Source organism: Athene cunicularia, assembly GCF_003259725.1.
Source record: "Athene cunicularia isolate RWA chromosome 2 unlocalized genomic scaffold, athCun1 chr2_part1, whole genome shotgun sequence".
Classification (NCBI taxonomy): Eukaryota; Metazoa; Chordata; class Aves; order Strigiformes; family Strigidae; genus Athene; species Athene cunicularia.
In genome coordinates, this window is record NW_020799095.1 from 108,997,743 (window position 1) to 109,019,240 (window position 21,498).

Genomic DNA, 21,498 nt, shown 5'->3' on the forward strand with positions numbered 1-21,498 from the left:
TTCACCTGTGCTGTCCCCTACTTTGCATTAGCACAGCTATTCATGCCATACAGTGATGAAAAATATTTTTTCACTGCATGTTTTACATACTGGCTTGGTTCCCTAGTATAATTCCCTGTAAGGCTCAGCAAGCAATTATCTGGACAGCAGCAGCCAGTTTTGTTTCTGAAAAGCTGTCCCAGAGCTATGGCCTGCCAGCTGCTTTGCATCTCGTGTAACTTCTTTTACCTGTGCAAAGTCTGTATAAAAATAAAGCCAGTCTCAAGTGGCTGTGAAGAAAAGGGGCAACAGTTTTACAGCCACGTGCAGAAGCGCTATGAGTAGCTGTGCAAAGCGCGTAGCGATGACCAGCCAGGCCCTTGGGGTCTGTGTTTCCAGTTTACAAACCTCACAGCTGCCGGTGCCAGCTAAGGGCAACCACAGAAACCAGGCGCTGCTTTGCAAGCTCTGCAGATGGCAGATTGCAAGTCAGGTTGGAGCTGCTTGTTGTTCGTGCAGTAGTGTAATACTATGTTTTAAGGTAGGGAAAAGTAGACTTTATAGTCTTTTTGAAGGATAATGTTTTTATCCCTCCTTGCTATATACAAAGAAAGAGAATCCCCATCACCCTATTTTGGCCCACGGCCTTGTGAGAAGGGGAGAGGAGGGTTGCCCAGTCCTGCTCTGTAGGTTAGAGCATTTCTTAAAATTTAATATGTTGCAATACAGCCAAACTTAGTAACTGCAGGCCAGATATTGGGCTTTTCTGTTTTGCTGAGTTACATAATTTCCTTTATTTGTCTTTTAGAGGAGAATCCTGCTGCACCTTATTACTATTATTAAACCGTATCTTGAGTAGAGGTGGTAAAATTAGTCTCTGCTGATATGATATAGATCATTGGTTGGCTGGTTTGCTGTTTTACATCTGTCCTTTTTTGTTTTGGAAAGTATTTATCCTTGAGGTTTGTTCTCTTCTTTACTGCCCTGACCAAACCTATCCTCCTCCCCACCACCCTTTCACGTTTTTTGTTATTCTGTGGGTTTATATTTATTTATTTATTTGCATGGAGGTGCAGCACCCTAGGGGATGACTCAGATGTTCAAAAATAGGAGCACATGGTTAGTCAGAGGCAGCCGCAAACCTTCCAGACAATGATTACAAAGGTTTAGCTCTCCCTTTAGGTTTCTTTTGTTTTCTTTGCTTTCAGACATTTGTGTGTCTCCAGGAGCTCAGAGACTGCAGCTGTGATTTTTTTTTTTTTTTTCCTTTTGTGCTGGGTTGGTAACAGTGATGCATGAGCAAAAAAATAGAATCATATTTCCATGAAGAAAGTCAGCACAGTACTAACATGATGTCTTTTCAAAACATAGGAATTAAGAGCTAGTTTAATTTAATTTAGCTGGAACCCTCCACCATTTTTATTAAACATAAACACATGTAAGTTGCTAAAAGCCTCTGAGAGATTTGTTAAGGCTCCTAATTGAAGTCTTGTAGGAAAGTTCTCCAAGATTATACAATGAATAGATGTTTCATTTCACTAAGGGTTTGGATTTTATTTTTTTTCCCCCCTCATTTAAATGTAGTTTGAAGTGCTGCCTGGGAACACATCATAATAATTTAAATTATTACACGTCTTCTGTTAGAAGTAGGCCTATTCTGGCTGCTATGATCATTAACCTGGGAACGGATGATTGAAATGATGGGCTGTAGTCTGACGCGTCACCACATTGGGCAGACGTTAACATGCAGTTCTTCAAAAGGCATTTCATGGCCTATCATCACAACACTCCTTACAAAAGAGACATTTAAGTCTGAGTCAAGAATCTGAAAGCCTTTAGTAGCCTTCTGCTTTATGTCAACAGGACTTTGCATATTTAAAAGACATGTTCAACATTTTCCATGTTTAAGTCTGTTGAAACCAATCTAGCTTTGCTGCTGCAGTCCAGCTAAAGTTCTGTCCTCCTCTGCCTTTAACTGTGTGTGATTTATGAATAATTTACCAAAGAGTGCTCTCAATTATACAACATCACTTTTAGTGCTCTCCTGGGTTGTGGTCTGAGGCAGCTGCAGTTGGACACCCTTGGCGTCCACCTCCCGATATTCACCAGGTTTCAGAATTCGTCTGATAAGTAAGTGATGGGCGGAGCTTGAGGCTCTGGGAGGGCCACGCCACTGCTTGTCCTTAGTGCCCTGGGGGTGTCCGGCAAGTTGCTGATGAGCCCGTTGCAACTGGAAAATAAATGAAGATACTGCTTCAGCAATCTTTCAGCCTTCCTGTTCTTTGTCACTTTGGAATGAGGATAAAGTCACTCAGTCTAAATAAAAAAAGTTGTTGTTTAATTAAACAACTTTAAAGTACTTTAATTAAAAGAAAGTTTGCAAGTTGTTTTATTGAATGCTTGTGAAATAATACGCTAATACTGGAGACCTTTCCCCATTGCCTTCTGGGTTGTATAAGGAGGGAAAAAATGCAGGATTTTTATACATGGGCATAAATAAATAAATAAATAAATAAAAATTTATTTTTCTAGTTTTGAAGAAGTAAATTGTTTGTGACACTTTTTAATCTGGCTCTTGTCTGATCATGCGTGTCTGTGAGATAACTCTGGTAAGCTCTCTCTTGTGAACAGTTCTACTGAAATTAATGAGATTAGTTTCCAGAAAAAGAAATTACAAACCAGTTTGTCTTCTGGATGGTATTTATTGTCATGTTGACATACAAACTCTTATATAATACTTATTTTTTCTAAAGCAAGGTAAAAAAGAAAGACCCCCGTGTCTTAATTTCCTAGAGAGATACAAATTCAAATGAATGGCCACTGTAAACTATCTGCAGCTTGAAAGAAAATCAAAAAGCACCAAAGGGAAGATGCCTTTAGCCTTTTAAGATCAGTCATTTAAATAAATCTGAGACATGCTGGTTAAACAAAACATTAGTCATGGAAGAAATCAGCAATTGCAGTAAGAGAAGCAGTGAGAACTTTGTTTTTCTCTGCAGGATCCAGTTATAGTATAATTAGAAAGAAAGAAGAGTTAGCTTGCAGTCAGGAACCATCCTGGGAGATACAGGTTGTGTGGAGGCCCCCTTCACAGAGAGGGTTGTTGGTGAGCAGCAAATTTCAGTCCAAGTGAAACCTCAGTTCTATACAAAGACCAGGATGAAAGAGTCCCCATTCCCCCAGGATATTTTTGAGTTAAGTAGGCTCAAGAGGTGTACCCTCTTCAAGTACAGGCACAGGTAGAATAGTAACTCAGCAAACGTTAGGATGTTGAAGCTGTTCCTCCATTGGGCAGCTGTAACAGATGTGTAGGAAGAGTCCAGTTTCGTTGTTGATGGGACAGTTTCATTGTTGTTGGGACACATAGCCTGTACAGCTGACTGCAGCAAGAAGTTGGAGACATCCAAGCAAAGCCTGCCCAGCTTTTACTGTGGTGTGCAGTACCCTTTGAGTTCCCTGTGGCTGGAAACAATGTCACTGTGAAGATATACCTGTAAGTAAAAATCCATGCACAAGAGTGCCTAACTCAGCATTTTTGAGCTGGGGAAAAAAAGTTGCCTGTTTACCTTTAATGGTGGGCTTTGTTAAGGTCTTTGACATATGACCTCTAATCTTTCCCTTATTTTTTGTCCATTATCCTCCTTCCCACCCATTTTTATACTGATAAAATTTGTGGACACCACAGAGAAGTCAAAAGGGCCCCCTAATATTTAGAGATGATTCTGATCTGTTTTGGGTTTTTTTATTTATTTTTATTTTTTCCAAGAACTTGGTATTTCTTAATATTAAAAATACTCAAGTGTTTTGTATACTTGTTGACTTCAGCTAGTACTGAATGCTCAGCATTTCTGCAAATTATCCCTGAGGTCTCAGGTAGCACATAAAGAAGATGCAAGTTTTAAAGTTTTATAAGCTGGTGAACACTAGTGATTAGTGCATTATATGTATCAGCATCACCCTGGTATCCCCCACAAAAGCTGGACTTGAATCTAGCTTTCCAAGGCAGAATTCAAGCATAATTTTATTTCCCCTTTCTATATCCTTTCCTCTGTTTTGCACTCTGTGGCCTGCCTTAAAAATGTAACAGCTGTCTGCAGGATGTTGTTTTCATATAACCAAATGGGTGCTTTGGAAAGAAAATTATCTTGTGTGTAGGAAAATAAATAATAATAAATGTTTAAAGGAAGACTGTCCATTAATGCCTTTCTGCACAACACTGTAATTATTTGGTTTCTCGTTTTCTCGTTTTCTCGTTTTCTCGTTTTCTCGTTTTCTCGTTTTCTCGTTTTCTTGTTTTCTTGTTTTCTTGTTTTCTTGTTTTCTCGTTTTCTCGTTTTCTCGTTTTCTCGTTTTCTCGTTTTCTCGTTTTCTTTTTTTTTTTTTTTTTTTTTTTACTGGAACTGGGTCACAGTACAGATCTCTACAGTTTGAGGGCCTAATGCAACTTATATCAACAGAAGTTTGTTGCTCTTTGGGGTGTATGTGAGCTCCATGCCTTTACAGGGAGGAAGACAAGGTGTATATGTTCCCTCTTGATTTCTCAGACATTTACAGACTGAGGTCTGCCTGGTGTTAGGCTAGTTGGCACTAGTTCAGCTGCCTGCTGGCATGGTGCAGTGGTCCCTGCGCGATGTTAGAGGAGTGAGGGTTTTGTCAAGGCCAGAGGTCAAGACAGACAGATCTGAACTCAAATCCTAGAGATGAAAGGCATAATGATAACCCTAAAATAAACCATCAGATCTATAAATTCAGCCCCATAAATCCAGCTTTGACAGGAAATAATGTTTATGGAGTTGTTATTACCCAAATTTTGATGACTCTACCTGTTGCTGGTGCAGTTTCATTATGGCTGGTGCAGGAGCAGGCATAGCTTCGGTATTTCGTGCCCCCATTGGTGGGGAAGTGTCTTCATTCTGGGACATCAGGCTGGCCTGGCAAACCTTCTTCTGCTGCTTGATGGCTACCTTCACCACAGATTTACTGTCATCTTCTCTCTATGGGTTTGTTTACAGAGGTCATTTTGGATTTTTTGGAGCAGAGAAAAGAATTATATTTTGGGTACATACTGTGTGGGTGTAGGAAGAAATAGATGCAGGGTTTTAGGTTTGTCTCATCATTGTTGTTGAAAGAGTAGCAGGGAAGGGGGACTGAGAAGGGGAAAGGATGGTATGTGTACAATTATCAGATCAGGGGATATGGAAACCTTCACACTTTACATCTTGTAATCCCTGAGATACAAAAAGAGAGTTGTTTTGTTTTAAATTAAAGCAAACAAATAGACAGAGCATCTACTGTTTGCTTATTAGCTAAACATTTATGTTATCTTAATAACTTTCTGCACTGGTCCTGGGTAGGAGAGGGATTCTTTGAAGTAAAGGAAAAAGCAGAGAAGCTCTTGAATAGGGTGTCCTCTCCTTCTGTAATCAGCTTGAGCTCTACGTTGTTGCTGCAGGCATTGCTGTACCATGTCCCTGTTCCTTGATGTTTACAGATTAAATGTTTGAAAATATATAATCACTCTTTGTTCCTGATTGCACAATGGAGGTGACCTTCAGCCTCAGCTACCTTTATTCATTCCAGCACGACACAGCCTTGATCTTTGAATTTTACCTTGTGTCTACCTAAAAGTAGTTGCTTTTATTATCATGTCTTTCACTCATTTTTATTGCAAGATGATTCAATAGTGATGTACAAATATCATGATCTTCACTTTTCTTGCCTAAATATCCTACTTTGTATTTGACTTGAAAATCAATTAGAGAGCTAGAAATAAAAGCCTGGTCTTCTGAATCCACTTTTTGCTAAGTAGATTTTTTCCTGACCTAATTCCCCGATCACTTTCACTGATCTCTGAATTTCTTCTGGCTTGTATCTCTCTAGCAATGCAGAAACCAGTTGGTTGGGAAGATGGGCAACATTTTTTTTTCTGTTCATGCTGCCTGATATAATGATTTTGCATATGCTGTGCAGAAGTATTTGGGATATATTTGCTTTACCACAAGTTTAGCTGGGACAAGTGGAGAATACATTGGTTTTCCACCCAAATAATTTTTGTGGACCAACTCATAGTGCAGTCCCCCAAACAGTTGCAGTGACACAACCAAGAAGATCAGAATTTGTGGCAGAAAGGTGAGACTATATGGGTAGGGAATGGGTCAGGCCTGTTGAAGCCAGATTCATTGCTGAAGCCGAAGTATCGTGCAGTGAACAGCTGCATGCACAGGGGAGAGTGGATTCACTTCAATTGCTATTTTACAATAAGCATTGCTCATTTTAACATTCCTTTCAGGATGTTTTCTGAAAAGAGCAGTGGATTCTGTCTCCTTCTATCTTGTCTTAGTGTCATTAAAGGGAAAAGCTAGCTAAAATTATTATCAGTATGACTTCTGGCACGGTTCAATAATTTTGGCTCTTGGTGTGGTACAGATAACCAGAAACATTTTCATTTCACTGAACATGGGGCTCAGGGGAAATTTTGCTTCTTTCATGTTTTGTGACATTAACCAACATAGTTTACAGTGGATAAACTCTGAGTTGAAAGCTTGTGGGTTATGTTTCTCAAGAAAACTATTTGTTTTCTTTGGTTTCATTCTACCTAGCAGAATGTTAGAATGGAAATTTATTGTACTTCAGAGCATGAGATTTTCAGGAAGCTTCACTTTATTTTTACATAGACCACTGGATTATTTGTAAAGGTGAAACTTGCTCTGTAGGTAACAGATTTTTCTTGATGACTGGCCAAAAACTGTGGTTGATATTACAACAAAAACAAACAATACACTGTGCCACCTCTCATTCCCAGTGTGTGAAGCACTTGCTTGACTTTACCTTTATTGCCACATGCAGTGTAACTTGCATATCTATTACTTTAAAACAAACACCTCAGTATATTTTTCCCTTAGGAAAAAATGGAGCTAGGGAGGGAAAACAATAAACCCATGCATGTCCATTTTTAGTTTTAATGCAATATTGGAATTAAGTAGACTATAATACAAGGTACTTGGATCCTGCAGTAAATAAACCAGAATTTTTCTATTTCAAATTAAGCTACTTTTCTCTGAATTTCAACACCTTAAGCATTAGTTCTCTTTAAATCCTTTGGAGAAGGATTGATTTTGTTGCAGCTATTGGTAAAAATAGCATTATTAAAGTTTTGATTAGTACATAGAGTACCTACATATGTGATGGTTGTAGTCCTGATTGTAAGGTGTGATAAAACTCAAGTCTTTTCCTACTCCCCGTGAGTATACCCTGCAGGTGTTGGGCTTCTTGTGCCTGGAGATGGCTGCTGGGATTCTCCCTCTTCCAGACCCATTTTTTCAGTCTGTAGCTCCCTATAGACCTACTCTTCAAGCCTGGCTGGATTTTGACCTTGGTATTCCTCCTGTCAAGAAATACCACCAGTGTTTAGTACAGCCACCCAGTGGATTTGTTAAAATCTAGGCTAATTTTAGAAAAACCAAGAATAATATTAAGAGTCAAGAAGAAGAGGAGGAAGAAATAAGAGTTTGAACAGTAAGAGGGCCTGTACACTTGCTCAAGCAATTTAAGGAAGGCTGACAGTTTCTCCAATCTGCTACCCCCAAGATTATACCCGTTTAGGGTTTTTTTGTGGCAACACTTGACATGTGCCCTTACTACTTCTTGCCAGGTAGCCTTTTGAGCATTTTGTGATCTCTTACTCTGCCCAGATCCTAATCTTGACAAAAAGCTGTGTAACTCTAAGCCTGGGCTAAGGAAATATCCTCACAGCTTTTAATAGATTGCCACTGATCTGTTGACTCTTTCTGTTAGCTGGAAGATAAAATTAAAACATGATATTGCTCTCATCCTTGCTGCCTGTTGAGGAATCAAGCAGAAAATTCAATTACTATTCCAGCTGCCAGACTGTATTCTGCGTTGTGATTCTTGTTCTGCAAGTTGTTCCAGATCAGCATGAATTTTTCACAGTTTTACTTAAATAAATTTATTTATAAATGATGTCAAGGACATGGATGCAGGTAGACGCTTAATAAATGAACTTTCCCAAATGTAGATATAGTCACAGTGAAGAAAGCTCTGGTTCAGCAGAATCGTTTGAAGTGTTCAGTAAGGCCAATATGTCATGTTGTGTGGATGTAATCTGAAGTGCTAAGTGCTTGTGGTAACTGCAGTGCATCATAGCGGTTTCTGCTGTGATTGCTAACATCAGTGTCTACCTGCTGGTTCCACTCCTGTGAGGTGTGCAAGAGCACACTATCTCTCATGAGATCAGCTTTAAATTAATTAGCTGAGCTCCGTAAACTGCAAGGAAAGATTTATTTCCTGTATGGAAATGACTTTGTAGTATCAAGTTTTGTAAGAGAAGGTATGGTATTTCATGTCACTGGCAGGACACTGATAATTTTTTTTTTCTTTTTTTGCCTCAGGTTAAGAACTTGCTGGACATGAATGTCTTGGCCTTTGTTCCCACCATCATTCTTGGAGTGCTTGGAGGTCTTCTGGGAGCTCTCTTTGTTTCCCTAAATATAAAGATTAATAAATTACATATGCAGTTCTTTAATTCAATTCCAATATTATCCCTTAGAAAAACAAGCAAGCTGTTGGAAAGTGTGCTCATTCTTGTAAGTAAATATGGTTCTCTTGATTATATAATATTTACAATGGCTAATGAGGGCAGGTCATAAATTGGCTGGATGGAAAAGTGAATCTCACCTGCTGGTACTTGATAATGTGCAGCAGAGTACAGCAAACATGGATTTACAAAGTACATATAGGTATTTAATGATGGTGGGTATGTAAGAATGGAAAAGACATGTTTTGTTTCTGTTATTTGTTTTGTTTTTTAATGCTTGAAGTATTTTATCTGTAGAGTTGCTTGCCCACTGCTGCTCTGCTCCGAGGATAGTATATCAACTTAGTGAGTGTAGCAGTTATATTGGTGTGCTTTTGCATTTATTTGCAATCAGTGGAGGGCTGTCAGATGTAGATTTCATAATTTTTCTCCATTTTTCCTGGCTAGTGATTGATCCTCTCATTATCCCATGCAGCTTGCTCATGTAGCAGAACCAGGTGGACATCCTCTTCCACACCTCTGCATCTGGGCACTTTTTCAGCTCTTACATTGGAAAGAATAATTAGAAGACTATTACCATAACCATTCTTGCCTCAAGATAGCAAAGATCATCTCTGCCTCCTGTGAGAAGAATAGATGCATAAAGAGTAAATGTTGTAGAGGGTTTAAAAGTTACGGATAGGTACAGAAAACTTTCTGAAGCTAACTATTTATCTGTAGTCAGTTACCCCTAGTTGTTACTGATGGAAGTCAGACTGGAGCCTCAGATGTCCTGATGAGGCATGATGGGGCCTTTTTACCTTCATGCTTTGGAGTTTCCATTTGGCATTGTATGGCTTTGGGGAGGGTCATGCCATTGGAATGAAAAGGGTATAGACAAAAGGTTCCCATATGTTGAATATCTTCATAATTTTCAATTTTATGCTTTGGTTATAACTTAAGTATGTTGTTAAATTTGGAGGAAGGAAACTTTCAAAGCTTTTCTACTGCACTTTTAGTAAAATTGTGCAAATTTGGGTTTCTCTGCAAGTTTCTCTAGTGAATACCTGCTTGTCATAATTTTTCTCTTTTTTTCCATCAGTTTTGAGGAGTTTTCAGACCTTTTTAAGTGTTGAGATGATCTTTCTTTAGGGAAATCAGTGCAAGCTAAAGCCCCTTCCTTCTGCCCTTTCTTGGTCAAACTTGCCAATATGTTTTATGTATGCTATATATATATATGTACTATTGTATACTTCCCTCCCTCCTCGAGAGAGGGTTGCTCAATTGTAGACCTGGGCTGGCCATATAGATGCTTTCCTCCCATGAGCCCAGACATGCCTTCAGCAGCCTTTACTCTGAGCCAGCAAAAGGACATAAGCTTCAGCCTCCTTGCAAGCACTTGTGCTTTCATCAGCAACCTGAATGATACTGGGAGGAAAACAATTAGTATTTTAAATACAAAAAGTGTGAATAACCATAGGTTGAGGCACGTGGTCAATTCTCTGCAAGCTCTCGGCAGATTGGCACAGAGATGTGCACGTTTGTTTCCCATAGGTTGCACTATTCCTCTCTGTAGTGTCAGAAAGAGCTCATTTCATTTAGCCCTTGAAAGCTGTGCGTGCTGTGGCAGTCCAGCTCCTCCTCCTCTGCCTGGTCCTGCTCGTTGCTGGCAGCAGCGGCAGCATCCTGCTCGTTGGGCGCTCTGATGGCACATCAGAGGTGAAATCCGACCTCCGGTAGGAGGAAGAGGAGGAGGAGAAGGGATCCCGGGGAAAGGACCGTGCTGGAACTGGCCCATGCCATCGATGACAACTGGATTTTAGCTCCTCTTAGCGGCAGGATAACGGCTTTTCAGTTTGCAGCCGTGTTAGCTCAGCATCTCGCTGAGGGCAGACACCCTGAGGAAATCACTTGAAGCTTTTTGCTTCCACGTTTGAAGGAGTGGGTAAAGTAGGCAGGGAAAATGGGTTTTCTCAGTATTAGGGAGAGACTTTCCACTGCTCTCGGCATTCTTTCGTTGTGCTGCAAATTTGCTCCCAGGTCTTGCAAAGGATTTGGGACTTTGTGCTGTTGAGAACTGCAGTGAGACATCCTAACAAAAACCCAGTTTTCAAACCAGCAGGATGAGGAGTAGAGTCCTGTGTAAACTTCATGGTTTCTCAAGGCTTTTCAAGGACCTCCGTTTGTGCGAGGTCAGGTTTGTAACAATTATTATTTTAACAATTTAGAACTGGAGCTGTGTGTTTGACAGCTGCTTCCCCTGCTATTGGGAAAGGTTTGGCTTTCTCAGAGTACATTGCAAAAACCTTGCATAAACTACTTAAACACATACAAAATACATAGTTTGTTATTACTTTTCTGAAAAAAAAAACCCAAACCCAAAACAGCCACACACAAGACAGCAAGACCCAGGATGGTAAAAGATCAGCCAGGAAAGATTTAGTGTTGGACCTAAAGAAAAATGCCTCCTAAAAGTTATTTTATGTTGTCTTGGAGTTGTGCCTCACTGACCCCAAAAGTTCATGGGGCAGTTAGCACCTTTCTAGATCATAACTGTAACTGGGACAAGAGCATGTGTTTTGTAGTGTTTACAAGAGCTTTTTTATTTATATATTTTTGTCTTCATCCTTACTTTTTTTTAAATACTGTTTTTTTTACATTAACTTTTGTAGCATGAACTCTTATTCAGACTGTTTTTCCTTTTTATTAGCTCTAGGAGATCCTGCTAGGTCACAGTCCTTATTTTATTATAACCTGGCAAACAAACGGCAGGAAAGAAACTGTTTGATCTGAGAAAGAACCATACTTTAAAAAAAAATTTATTTATAAACTCACATAATCAGACAACTGAAAGAAACTATGTCACGGTGACTTTAACCAAAAATAATCTTGTCTGCGTTTAAACTTGGAAAGAACCCATCACGGTATCTTCCACACCCACAACATAACCCGGAGTACCATTCCTTTGACTGGAATTGAATATCTAATCTTCAGTCCATAGATTAGGCAAAGCTGTCTTCCTAAGTGCCCTTCTGCCCCTTGGCCTGCGTTTGCTTCTCCTCAATTCATCACCTTTCTCTCTGTGAGGAAATCACAATGTAGATAATGTTTTGCCAAGAATCTGGCAGAGCTATCTTTCTATTTTTTTAATCATGTTGACTAATGCTTCTTTTCCAAAAGCTCAGTGTTTCCATGGGCAGGGTGGACAATTTAAGGATATATGCATATATATTTATATATTAAGCTGTCAAAACTTTAAAAGGCTACTTGAGAGGATGATTTTTTTTTTTTCTACCTAGCTGTGAAGATAGGCTACTGCTTTAAATATGTAGCCACTGACTCCAGACTAGCTGTCCTTCTAGTTCCCTTTGGACTTTGGAGCTTTGGCAAAACTTGACCTGGGTTTGAACTGTCCCAGAGTTAAGTTTTCAGAAACAAAACCTGACCTAAGCTTTGTGAAGACTGAACTACTCCCAGTTTCATCTATCTCTTGTAGATGCACTGGGCCTATAAGCTTATAATCTTTGAGATACAGAGAAATAAAGACTTGAGATACTCTTGTCTGACAAATTGTCACAACTGCACACAGCTGAATATCAGCTTGAGGGTTTCTATAAATTTGCTCCCTGAGCTGTTTTATAACAATCCACAAAGTGCACAAAACCTTGTGCTCGGAAAATATATTATTATGGTTGTGTGTTCCAGTAATTTTTCTTCAGATGTCTAGTGAAATCTTTTCTAAATATATATATATATATTTTTTTGGGGGGGTGTGGGAGCATCTTCATTTAATTAGGAATGTAAATTGATCTCAGTTGAGATAAAAACCCTAACATTAGCTTTGAATGAAATATGCCTATGTTATATTAAACTATGTTATGTTGAAAAATACGTATAACTGAAATACAGTCATCTCATGTAAAAACTTCTTTTGCTTTTGGTTAATGCAAAGCAGCCAGTAAAAACACCTTCTGCTGTGCTCTATTTCAAACATTTTTGGCTTCATTCATGTTTGCTTCAAAATGGGTATAGGGAAAACTATGAGAAGGACCTGATAATGTCTCTTCATCCATTTGGAGTGCAATGTCTGTAGTATGTACTCTGATTTAGGCATTGTCTAGTATTGCTAGGATGTCTAGGAACTTCTTTCTGTTGATTAACTGCATATTTGTCCTTTCCTAACATCCTCCTTGTAAGACAAGGGAAACAGTAAGTTTGCAAGGTAGAAACAAGTTTTAGCTTTAGTTCATACTGGCCAGAGACTTCAAATTTGCATAAATGAGGAAGTAATTTAAATTGAAGCAGTGGATTGTTTTTGACACACAGTATAATTTTTAAGTACCAACTGGAAAACCTTAATGAAAGATCCTGAATGAAAGACACATAGATCCTGAGTTCTTACTGTGCACAGGTTGCAGCCTCAGGCCAGTAGCCTGCAAGGAGCTCTGGCTGACCGCATCTCCACTGAGTGCTGTGGGCATGGTGGGGAGGCTGGGCACGTGTGGTGTGTCCCATATACTGCAAGTCTTCGTGGAGTTAGCGGTGGTCTCTGGCTATGGAGCTGGAGGCCAGTTACCTAGTTGCAACAGTCAAGTCTCTGATGTTAGATGGGATGAATCTGGGCTTTACTCATTGCTTATGAGCAAATGTTGATCTTCTGGAATATGTGGGCATGACAAAACGACAATTTGCTTGTGGTAACTGCTGGAACTAGTGATTTTAGACACTTTTCTTTCTGGTTTTGTCTGTTTATACATCTCACAATAGTCTGTTTACTTATTTTAATGCCTGCAGGTATGTACGACGACTGTTACAGGATATTTATCATATTTCTTTCCTTGCACTCCAGTCATGGGTGTGAGAAACTACCAGCTGAGAAACAACTCAGAAATGTAAGTGGGGAGAGTCACCAGGAGTGTGTCTATGTAAATACATTATTAACCATTTCTCCCAGTCAGCAGTTACAATGATTTGGGATGGAAAAATTCAAAGGTGCATCAGAGCTGAATGTTTAAAATTACTTCATGTAAAGACAAGTATCACACTTAATCTTTTAATCACCAAAATTTAATTACACTTAAACTTTTCTGGTGACAGGCATTTGCCATCATGTCAAATTAAAGGGAAAAAAAAGGAGAAAGAAACAAAAGGGAGTTAAAAAATGAAAAGAGCCTGAAACATGGCTGAATGTATCACTCAAGCAGTTTTTCAATTTGAAAACCTCATTTTGCTTTAAAAGGTGTAGAGGCCTTATAGATAAGATGTACAAGCCTATAGGAGACAGGCTGTGCTTTAAATGGAGAGCTACAAATGGAAACCAATGGAAAACCTTTGTAATTCTCAGCTTCAGTCAGCTACTGTTGTCTAAGAGACACTATCTGACCAGTCACAGAATCACAGAATTGTCTAGGTTGGAAAAGACCTTGAAGATCATCTTATCCAGCCGTTAACCAAACACTGACAATTTCCAACTATATCATGTCCCTAAGTGCTATGTTACCCAACTCTTAAACACCTCTAGGGATGGGGACCCACCACCTCCCTGGGCAGCCCATTCCAGTACCTAACAACCTGTTCTGGAAAGAGATGCTTCCTAATATCCAGTCTAAACCTTCCCTGGTGCAACTTAAGGCTGTTCCCTGTTGTCCTATTGCTTATTACTTGGTTAAAGAGACTCATCCCCAGCTCTCTGCACCCTCCTTTCAGGTGGCTGTAGAGGGCGATGAGGTCTCCCCTCAGCCTCCTCTTCTCCAGACTAAACACCCCCAGTTCCCTCAGCCGCTCCCCGTACGACCTGTGCTCCAGACCCTGCACCAGCTTCGTTGCCCTTCTCTGGACACGCTCGAGTCATTCAATGTCCTTTTTGTAGTGAGGGGCCCAAAACTGAACACAGGAATCGAGGGGCGACCTCACCAGTGCTGAGTACAGGGGTCAGATCCCTTCCCTGTCCCTGTTGGCCACGCTATTGCTGACACAAGCCAGGATGCCATTGGCCTTCTTGGCCCCCTGGGCACACTGCTGGCTCCTGTTCAGCCGGCTGTCAATCAACACCCCCAGGTCCCTCTCTGACTGGCAGCTCTCCAGCCACTCCTCCCCAAGCCTGTAGCGCTGCTGGGGGTTGTTGTGGCCCAAGGGCAGCCCCCGGCATTTGGCCTGATTGAAACTCCTCCAGTTGGGCTCAGCCCATGGCTCCAGCCTGTCCAGGTCTCTCCGCAGAGCCTCCCTACCCTTGAGCACATCAACACTCCCACCCAACTTGGTGTCATCTGCAAACTGACGGAGGGTGCACTTGATCCCCTTTTCTAGATCATCAATAAAGATGTTAAACAGGAGTGGCCCCAAAACTGAGCCCTGGGGGACACCACTTTTGACCGGCCCCCAACTGGATTTAACTCCGTTCACCACAACGCTTTGGGCCCGGCCATTCAGCCAGTTTTTTACCCAGTAAAATGTGTGCCCATCCAAGCCATGAGCAGCCAGTATCACCAGGAGAATGCTGTGGGAAATGGTGTCAAAGGCCTTACTAAAGTCAAGGTAAACAACATCCACAGCCTTTCCCTCATCCAATAAGCAGGTTGCCCTGTCACAGAAGGAGATCAGGTTTGTCAGGCAGGACCTGCCTTTCATAAACCCCTGCTGACTGGGCCTGAGCATCTGGTTGTCCCGCATGTGTTGTGTGATGGCACTCAGGATGAGCTGCTCCATCAGCTTCCCGGGTAGTGAAGTCAAGCTGACAGGCCTGTAATTTCCTGGATCATTCTTCTGACCCTTCTTGTATATGGGTGTCACATTGGCCAATTTCCAGTCTGTCGGGACCTCCCCGGTCAGCCGGGAATGCTGGTAATGATGGAAAGCAGCTTGGTGAGCACCCCAGCCAGCTCCTTCAACACCCTCGGGTGTATCCCATCCCATCGACTTGTATGTGTCTATGTGATGCAGTAGGTCACTGACTATCCTCTACACTGACAGTCCTCTACATAAGAACACCAATATGTAACACATCAGAGGCACATGCCACTACAGCACAAATTGTAATCTGGGGACTTAAAATGACAAATACAGTATTAATGAACAGGCAGGTAATGTGTGTGTGAATGGCTAGGGATATTCTGGGTAATATGGTTGAATTGATCCTTGAATCTGATATATGTTTTGCAGTCTAAATATCTTTCTTGAGAAATACCTATGAGGAATCCAGAGGAAGTAGAAAAAGAATTGCTTGAGGTTAAATGACAGCTTGATTTCACAGTGTAAATGGTCACTACCAACTTGTAGTTTTACAAATTCATAAGTCTGTAAAATTTATTAATTCCTTCTTCCAAGTGGGCAGCATCATATATATATATATATATATATATTGTGTAATATGAACTGTAAATACTGAATAACTTGCCGTTGGTGACTGGAGTCTGAACAACTTATTTAGGTTTATAAAAAACAGACATACTTTCCCATTCTTGCCACCAATTCTAGACTGTCATCTGACTTGCAATACCTGGTTTGGTATTGTTTGCTATAATATGTATTTACATATTCTTTATAAAAGCAAACTTTGTCACTGAGTACAAGGACTTGGCTACGGCTATTTGGATTGCCACAGAAAAAAACTTTTATCTCACCCCAACACCCTTTTTTCTTTTAAGGACTAAATGCTTGCAAAATGTTATTTTTCGAAACAAAGCTATTTTTGCTCTAAAGGAAAAACATCTGAAACCACAATAGTTTCATGGCTTTTTTTGTCTATCTCTGAATCAGAAATAGTCAGGCTGATCCAACCTGAAGGCTAAATGGTCTTAGTGCCAATTTTTCATTTGGTGTAGCTACAAGTTATAAAGAGTACATCCTGTTGAATATAGATAGATCTGAGGGGAATTAAGCACCAAATTGTTCTGGATTTTGCAGGGCCATGCATATGTAGTGATGATGTCTCTAGTAAGCTTGTAGTAAGGTACAAGACTAAATGTGGAAAAGAAACTTGTTCACTGTTCTTTTGTTCTTAGAAGTTTAAAAAGGGAATTGTGACTGCAATCATGAGACTTTGGTTAGGATCATTTAGATTTGGTTCATCTCAACAAAATCTGAGATTCTTGGATAGTGCTCTAGAGGCAGGTAAATACCATTAACCTTTGGAGATCCAACAGGTTAATAATAGGCACCATTGCCACTTTATGATATCCAGTAAGAACTATATAACAAAAAAACCTGTAAGGTGCTTAATTTTGACTTTTGTACTGATCCAGCTTGGTGAAGTGTATGTTTTTTCTTTTAAGCCATGACTGTACAAGAGTTGCAGCTCCAGGTGGGGCTGTATGTGGCTATGCCAGGAAGACAGCGCTTCCTTCTAGTGTAGCTTATCCTCATAAATTTATACTGGAACAGTGCTTTCAGTAGTGTTTTGTAGCACTTTCCAGCAGGCCTTGATAATCCTAGGAGAAGGAGGCTGTGGGGAGGCAGGAGAAGGAGGTAAAGAAGCGATGGGCTTCTGCCATTAGCAGGTCTCGGTACAGCACATGCATTCCTGCAGCATGCAGTGTGGCAGTGCCGTCCTCCCGCTGGCACCATGGAGAAACCTGTCTCTACTAAATATGCTGATTTCAAATGGAAAGATTTAGTGGTACAAAACTCTGTGTGCAAACAACTCCTACATCTCCATTGTCTCAGTTTGCTCAACCATGTATTTTAATAGTAAAAAACCTTTCTTTTGTTGTTTCTCTCTCTTGTTATTTTGGCATTGCTGGAATCTTCAAATTGTCTCTCAGATGTGCTGGTTTTTGTGTGTGCACTCCTTTATTGGTAGAAAAGACATTTGTATAGAACTTGAGGCTTTGCTATAAGTGGGTTACACAATCATACCATTTCTAAAGCAGGATGGAATAAATTAAGTTTTTGGGTTTTTTTTTATTAACCATTATGAATTTGGAATATATTCTTGTTTGAGTGGTTGGATTAATGTAAAAAGCAAATACAAGATTGGGAAGTATCTTGTGTTCCTTTGATTGCCAATCTGGGGTCTGGAAGAAATTTTCTTGCACTAGATGTTGCCTGCATTTTAAGTTTTCCTTGTAGTTCTGAGCGGGGATCAGGTGGGTCAAATACCACAGATCTGCTCTTTGTTCTACTAACAGAGTTCGTATTGTTACTGTTTAAGTTGTGGTGATGTCCAAAACATGCTGGATACTTTCCAGACTGAAAGAAGGAAGTTGTACCTGTTTGAAGAATGCAATTGCTCTGGATGACAGAGATTGAGAAAGTGTCCAGGAATAGTAGCGCTGTACAGAAAGGCGAGTCATGGTCAGCATGATAACTGGCACTCTAAACTGCAAGATGTTGAAATAACTGGTCGCAATATTTACTGAAGGAGAGTTTTAGAATCTGTTGGACAAACATCTTTAGGTGTGGTTTGGGTCTAGCTTGTGCTGCTGTAGAAGAGGAAACCTCTAAGTCCTTCTGGCTCTCCATGACACTCTCCTGTGCAGAGCTTTTTAACTGCAAATGCATCTGTTAGCTTGGGATGCTGTGCTTCCTACTGATGTGTTCATCAGGCATGATAAATTTTTGGTCTGCTTATCCTATTTTATAGAGTTACAGAGTGATGTGTGGACAAGGAGATCAAGGCCAGAGTGGACATTTTAATCAGATTTTTTTTCCCCCTTGTTTTTTTAGGCAGTGTAATGTGATTCCTAGTTTTGGAAATTTTGGATTTCAGCAGTTGAAGGTTTATGCAGAGGAACATGAGCATTAATAAACCAGATTTATTAGTTTAGTAGAATAATTAATAAACTGATCTAGTAAACTAGATTTATTAGTTAATAAAACAACTTAATTTGGGAGATATAAGGGGAAGTAGGCATTTTGTGTAAAATTTATATCTAATATACACATTCTGTACAGGCACTAAGGTAAGTTATATTAATCTATTTAATAACTTTTTTTTGTTTTTAATATTTAAGCATAAATCAGTCCAAGAGGGAAATTTCAGAATATAGCTGTTCATCAAGCTGGGGGTTGATCCAGATAGAATCAGATATTCTAATCAAACCTTCAATCAAGGTAAGGGGAGCTAAGTGAATGACACCTGGGAACAAATAGAATTTATGTAACTTGAGGTGATATCCAAGTATATCTACTGATAATGTAGGTTTGCTTCAAAGCAATGTAGTGCTCCCTTTTGAGGGATATATCAGAACTAAATGCCATATTTGAGCCAAATATGCTGGGAAGTTCCTGAGTTATTACCTCTGAAAGGAATGGGGAAGGAGCCCTGATGAAGTAGTACGGTTGCCTTTCTTTGGCTTAAATGGCTGCAGTTTCTTCTTGTTTAGATCAAGATTAACATCACACAGACCAGGCTGGAAAGAACAAATGTTCCTTGTTTTCCTGAAGGTGCCTCAGATGCTGAAGACATCATGTTAACTCAATTAACTGACCTATGTACTTTGTTGATTTTTTTTTTCAGCTTTAGGCAAATGAGAACTACTACAAACTATTTTTGTAAAGGATCCTTTTAATGTTGCCTTTCCACATCTTTTCCTCTGTGTTGCAGCTGCTACGCTTCTAATTGAAAATGGGAAGCAAGGGATCACATAGCTCTTTAAACGTGGGGCTCGCGAAGAATTTGGATATGCATCTCTTTGTACTGCTTTGGCATTTTATTTCATCCTCAGCTGTTGGACAGCAGGTTCTGCTGTTGCGAGTGGCCTGGTTATTCCTATGCTGTAAGCTTCACCCATCTCAGTTTGAGCTTCCTGTACAAAAGGCCGGTGTTGAGTAGCAACAATCTAAATTGTAAACTGAAAGCTTGCCAATAGCAAAGCTATAATTGCTTGGAGGAGGTTATATAGGTGGAACAGGATGGTTTGCTTGGAAAAAGATGCTAAAATTGTGGAAAAGAATGAAGAAAAATCATCTGAGAATAGCTGTGGAAGGACCATAGCCAAAACTATGTACTTTCCAAGTATAGATCATTTGAATCCTTTGGGGATCCAGAGAGAGTCTCGGCTGCTGGCTCCATCTCTGTAACTGTAGAAACATGGGTTCAGATCCAGACATTTCATCTGTTTCTTATGCACATAATAGCCTGAATCTTAATCTTGGACATCAACACCCTAGGCTTTGGAGAAAACTGCAGTTAGGTCTTTTGTTGTACTTTTTAAAAAGCTGTGGTAGACTAGAGCAAAGTTCTTATAGTAATGTTGAGAGGTTTAATGTTCAGCAAGCAAGGAATCATGGCTGGAGAGTGAGTATCCAGCATAATGCAATTCAAATACCAAAAAAATTCTAAGAATAAATAGTTGTGTGTACAACCTTCTGTCTTTTCTCTACCCCTGAGTATTTGCCTCCTACCCTCCCCAAACTGTGGTCTAAATCAATTTTTGATATGCATTGTTTGCTGAAACATGGCATACTTGGCTGAATAGATATAGATAGTTAAATCTGTCAGACAGCACCCGTGTTTCTGATCCCACAACCTAATTTTTCTAATCATTCTAGAACTAATTGAACTGCATCCATCAATAAAATAAGTTGAGTGGATAAATGTGAAAAAGTTGTATAGTGGTGCAAGAAGATGCTCCCCAAATCAGAAAATATATATGGCTATTGTATAAATAATAATAAATCACCATTTCTAGAACGTGAATATCTGTACAAATCCAGTTCATTGGCTGATGCTTGAATCTATATGCTTAATTCCTTGCATATGGAATGAAATGCTGTGTATCACACCAGCAATTGCATGTTCAGATGTGTTAAATTTTGGTTTTAATCTTCAGTGTAGAATATGGTTGGTTTGAGGACTCCTGGGTTCTTTTCACAGCTTCATTCCTGGTTAGCTCTGGGCAGGTCATTAATACCTATTATTCCATTTTGCACATTTGTTATATGGCTGTAATATTTTACTTGCCAGGTTTATGGGGCACAGGTAGACTTAATTTTAACAAATTATATAAGGCTGGAGGTCTAGAAGTGTGGGCTTTTTATCTGAAATATGCCAGTGTGTATAACTGTGGCCTATAATTTTGACTGTATTCCTATAAGGTTTATTTTCATTTGTCTTTGAAGGACATTAAGACATGCTGATAGTCCTTTTTCTTCAAAGTATGGTAAATCTGGTAGTTTTATGCTCGTGACGGGCACTAAGTAAATGCTCATACTAAGGAAGATGTAGAACTTCTCCTTGGGAAAGGAGTCACTACAGAAGTTGATAAAACTAATCTGGGATCATCAGAATATTAGAAGCATTTCTAGAGAACACTATCGCTGGCAAGAGGACTGGTCTTTTTCTTCTTGCATACAGATACACAGGAGCTTTGTATGGCAGGATAATTGGTTTGATCCTTGTTTCCATTTTTGGTGTTCAAACTAATGAATATGGAGCATGGATTGATCCAGGTCTCTGCTGTCATTGGAGCTGCCTCCTTTTTCAGTGGTGTGTCAAGGCTGACCATCTCTCTCACTGTGATAATGATAAGTATGTTAAGTTTTGAGCTATTTGTGTGGCCGAGGTTGAGTTGAGCTTTTGCTGCCACAGCTAAATGAACCACAGGTATCCCATGCACTTTGAACCACAGAGAAATAAATTAATGGCCTGGCTATTTCTAGCTTGCGTGAAGAGGTGATGGTGGTGGTTTGTTTTTTTTTTTTTCTGGGATCTTTTATTTGTGAAGTGTAAGTTTGCAAATAACACTTTGACTGAGAAATGTGACTGCTTTCTTATTTTTAAAATTTTTTGGCATTACAGAAACTGTAATGGCATCAGTGGTTTACAAACAAGAAAATAGAATATACTATCTCTTGTTTCTTCTGGATTACACAGAAATAGTAGAACATTATGAATTCTGTGAGAGCTGAGGGTCTTGTGCAATACACCTTTTTAATGCTGGGGCTCAATATGGTCTTCTAGCTGGAGTAAGTGAAGGATTTGGAGTAGTACAGGCAAGTGATGCGATGGGAAGCCTCCCAGGTCTCTCTGGTAAATTTGTGCCTTA

The 21,498-nt window shown here is 39.8% G+C and overlaps 1 protein-coding gene across 1 annotated transcript in view; it reads left to right on the forward strand.

Annotated features, from left to right (window-relative positions):
* The window catches only part of LOC113476129 (chloride channel protein C-like), an 80,089-nt gene that overhangs the window by 6,848 nt on the left and 51,743 nt on the right, over window positions 1-21,498 (forward strand). Inside the window, 9 exon segments of the mRNA XM_026841460.1 lie at window positions 2,017-2,109; window positions 4,818-5,037; window positions 8,388-8,582; window positions 13,307-13,404; window positions 18,463-18,514; window positions 18,517-18,562; window positions 19,056-19,227; window positions 20,808-20,906; window positions 20,908-20,981. Coding sequence (XP_026697261.1) covers window positions 2,017-2,109; window positions 4,818-5,037; window positions 8,388-8,582; window positions 13,307-13,404; window positions 18,463-18,514; window positions 18,517-18,562; window positions 19,056-19,227; window positions 20,808-20,906; window positions 20,908-20,981 — 1,049 coding nt within the window.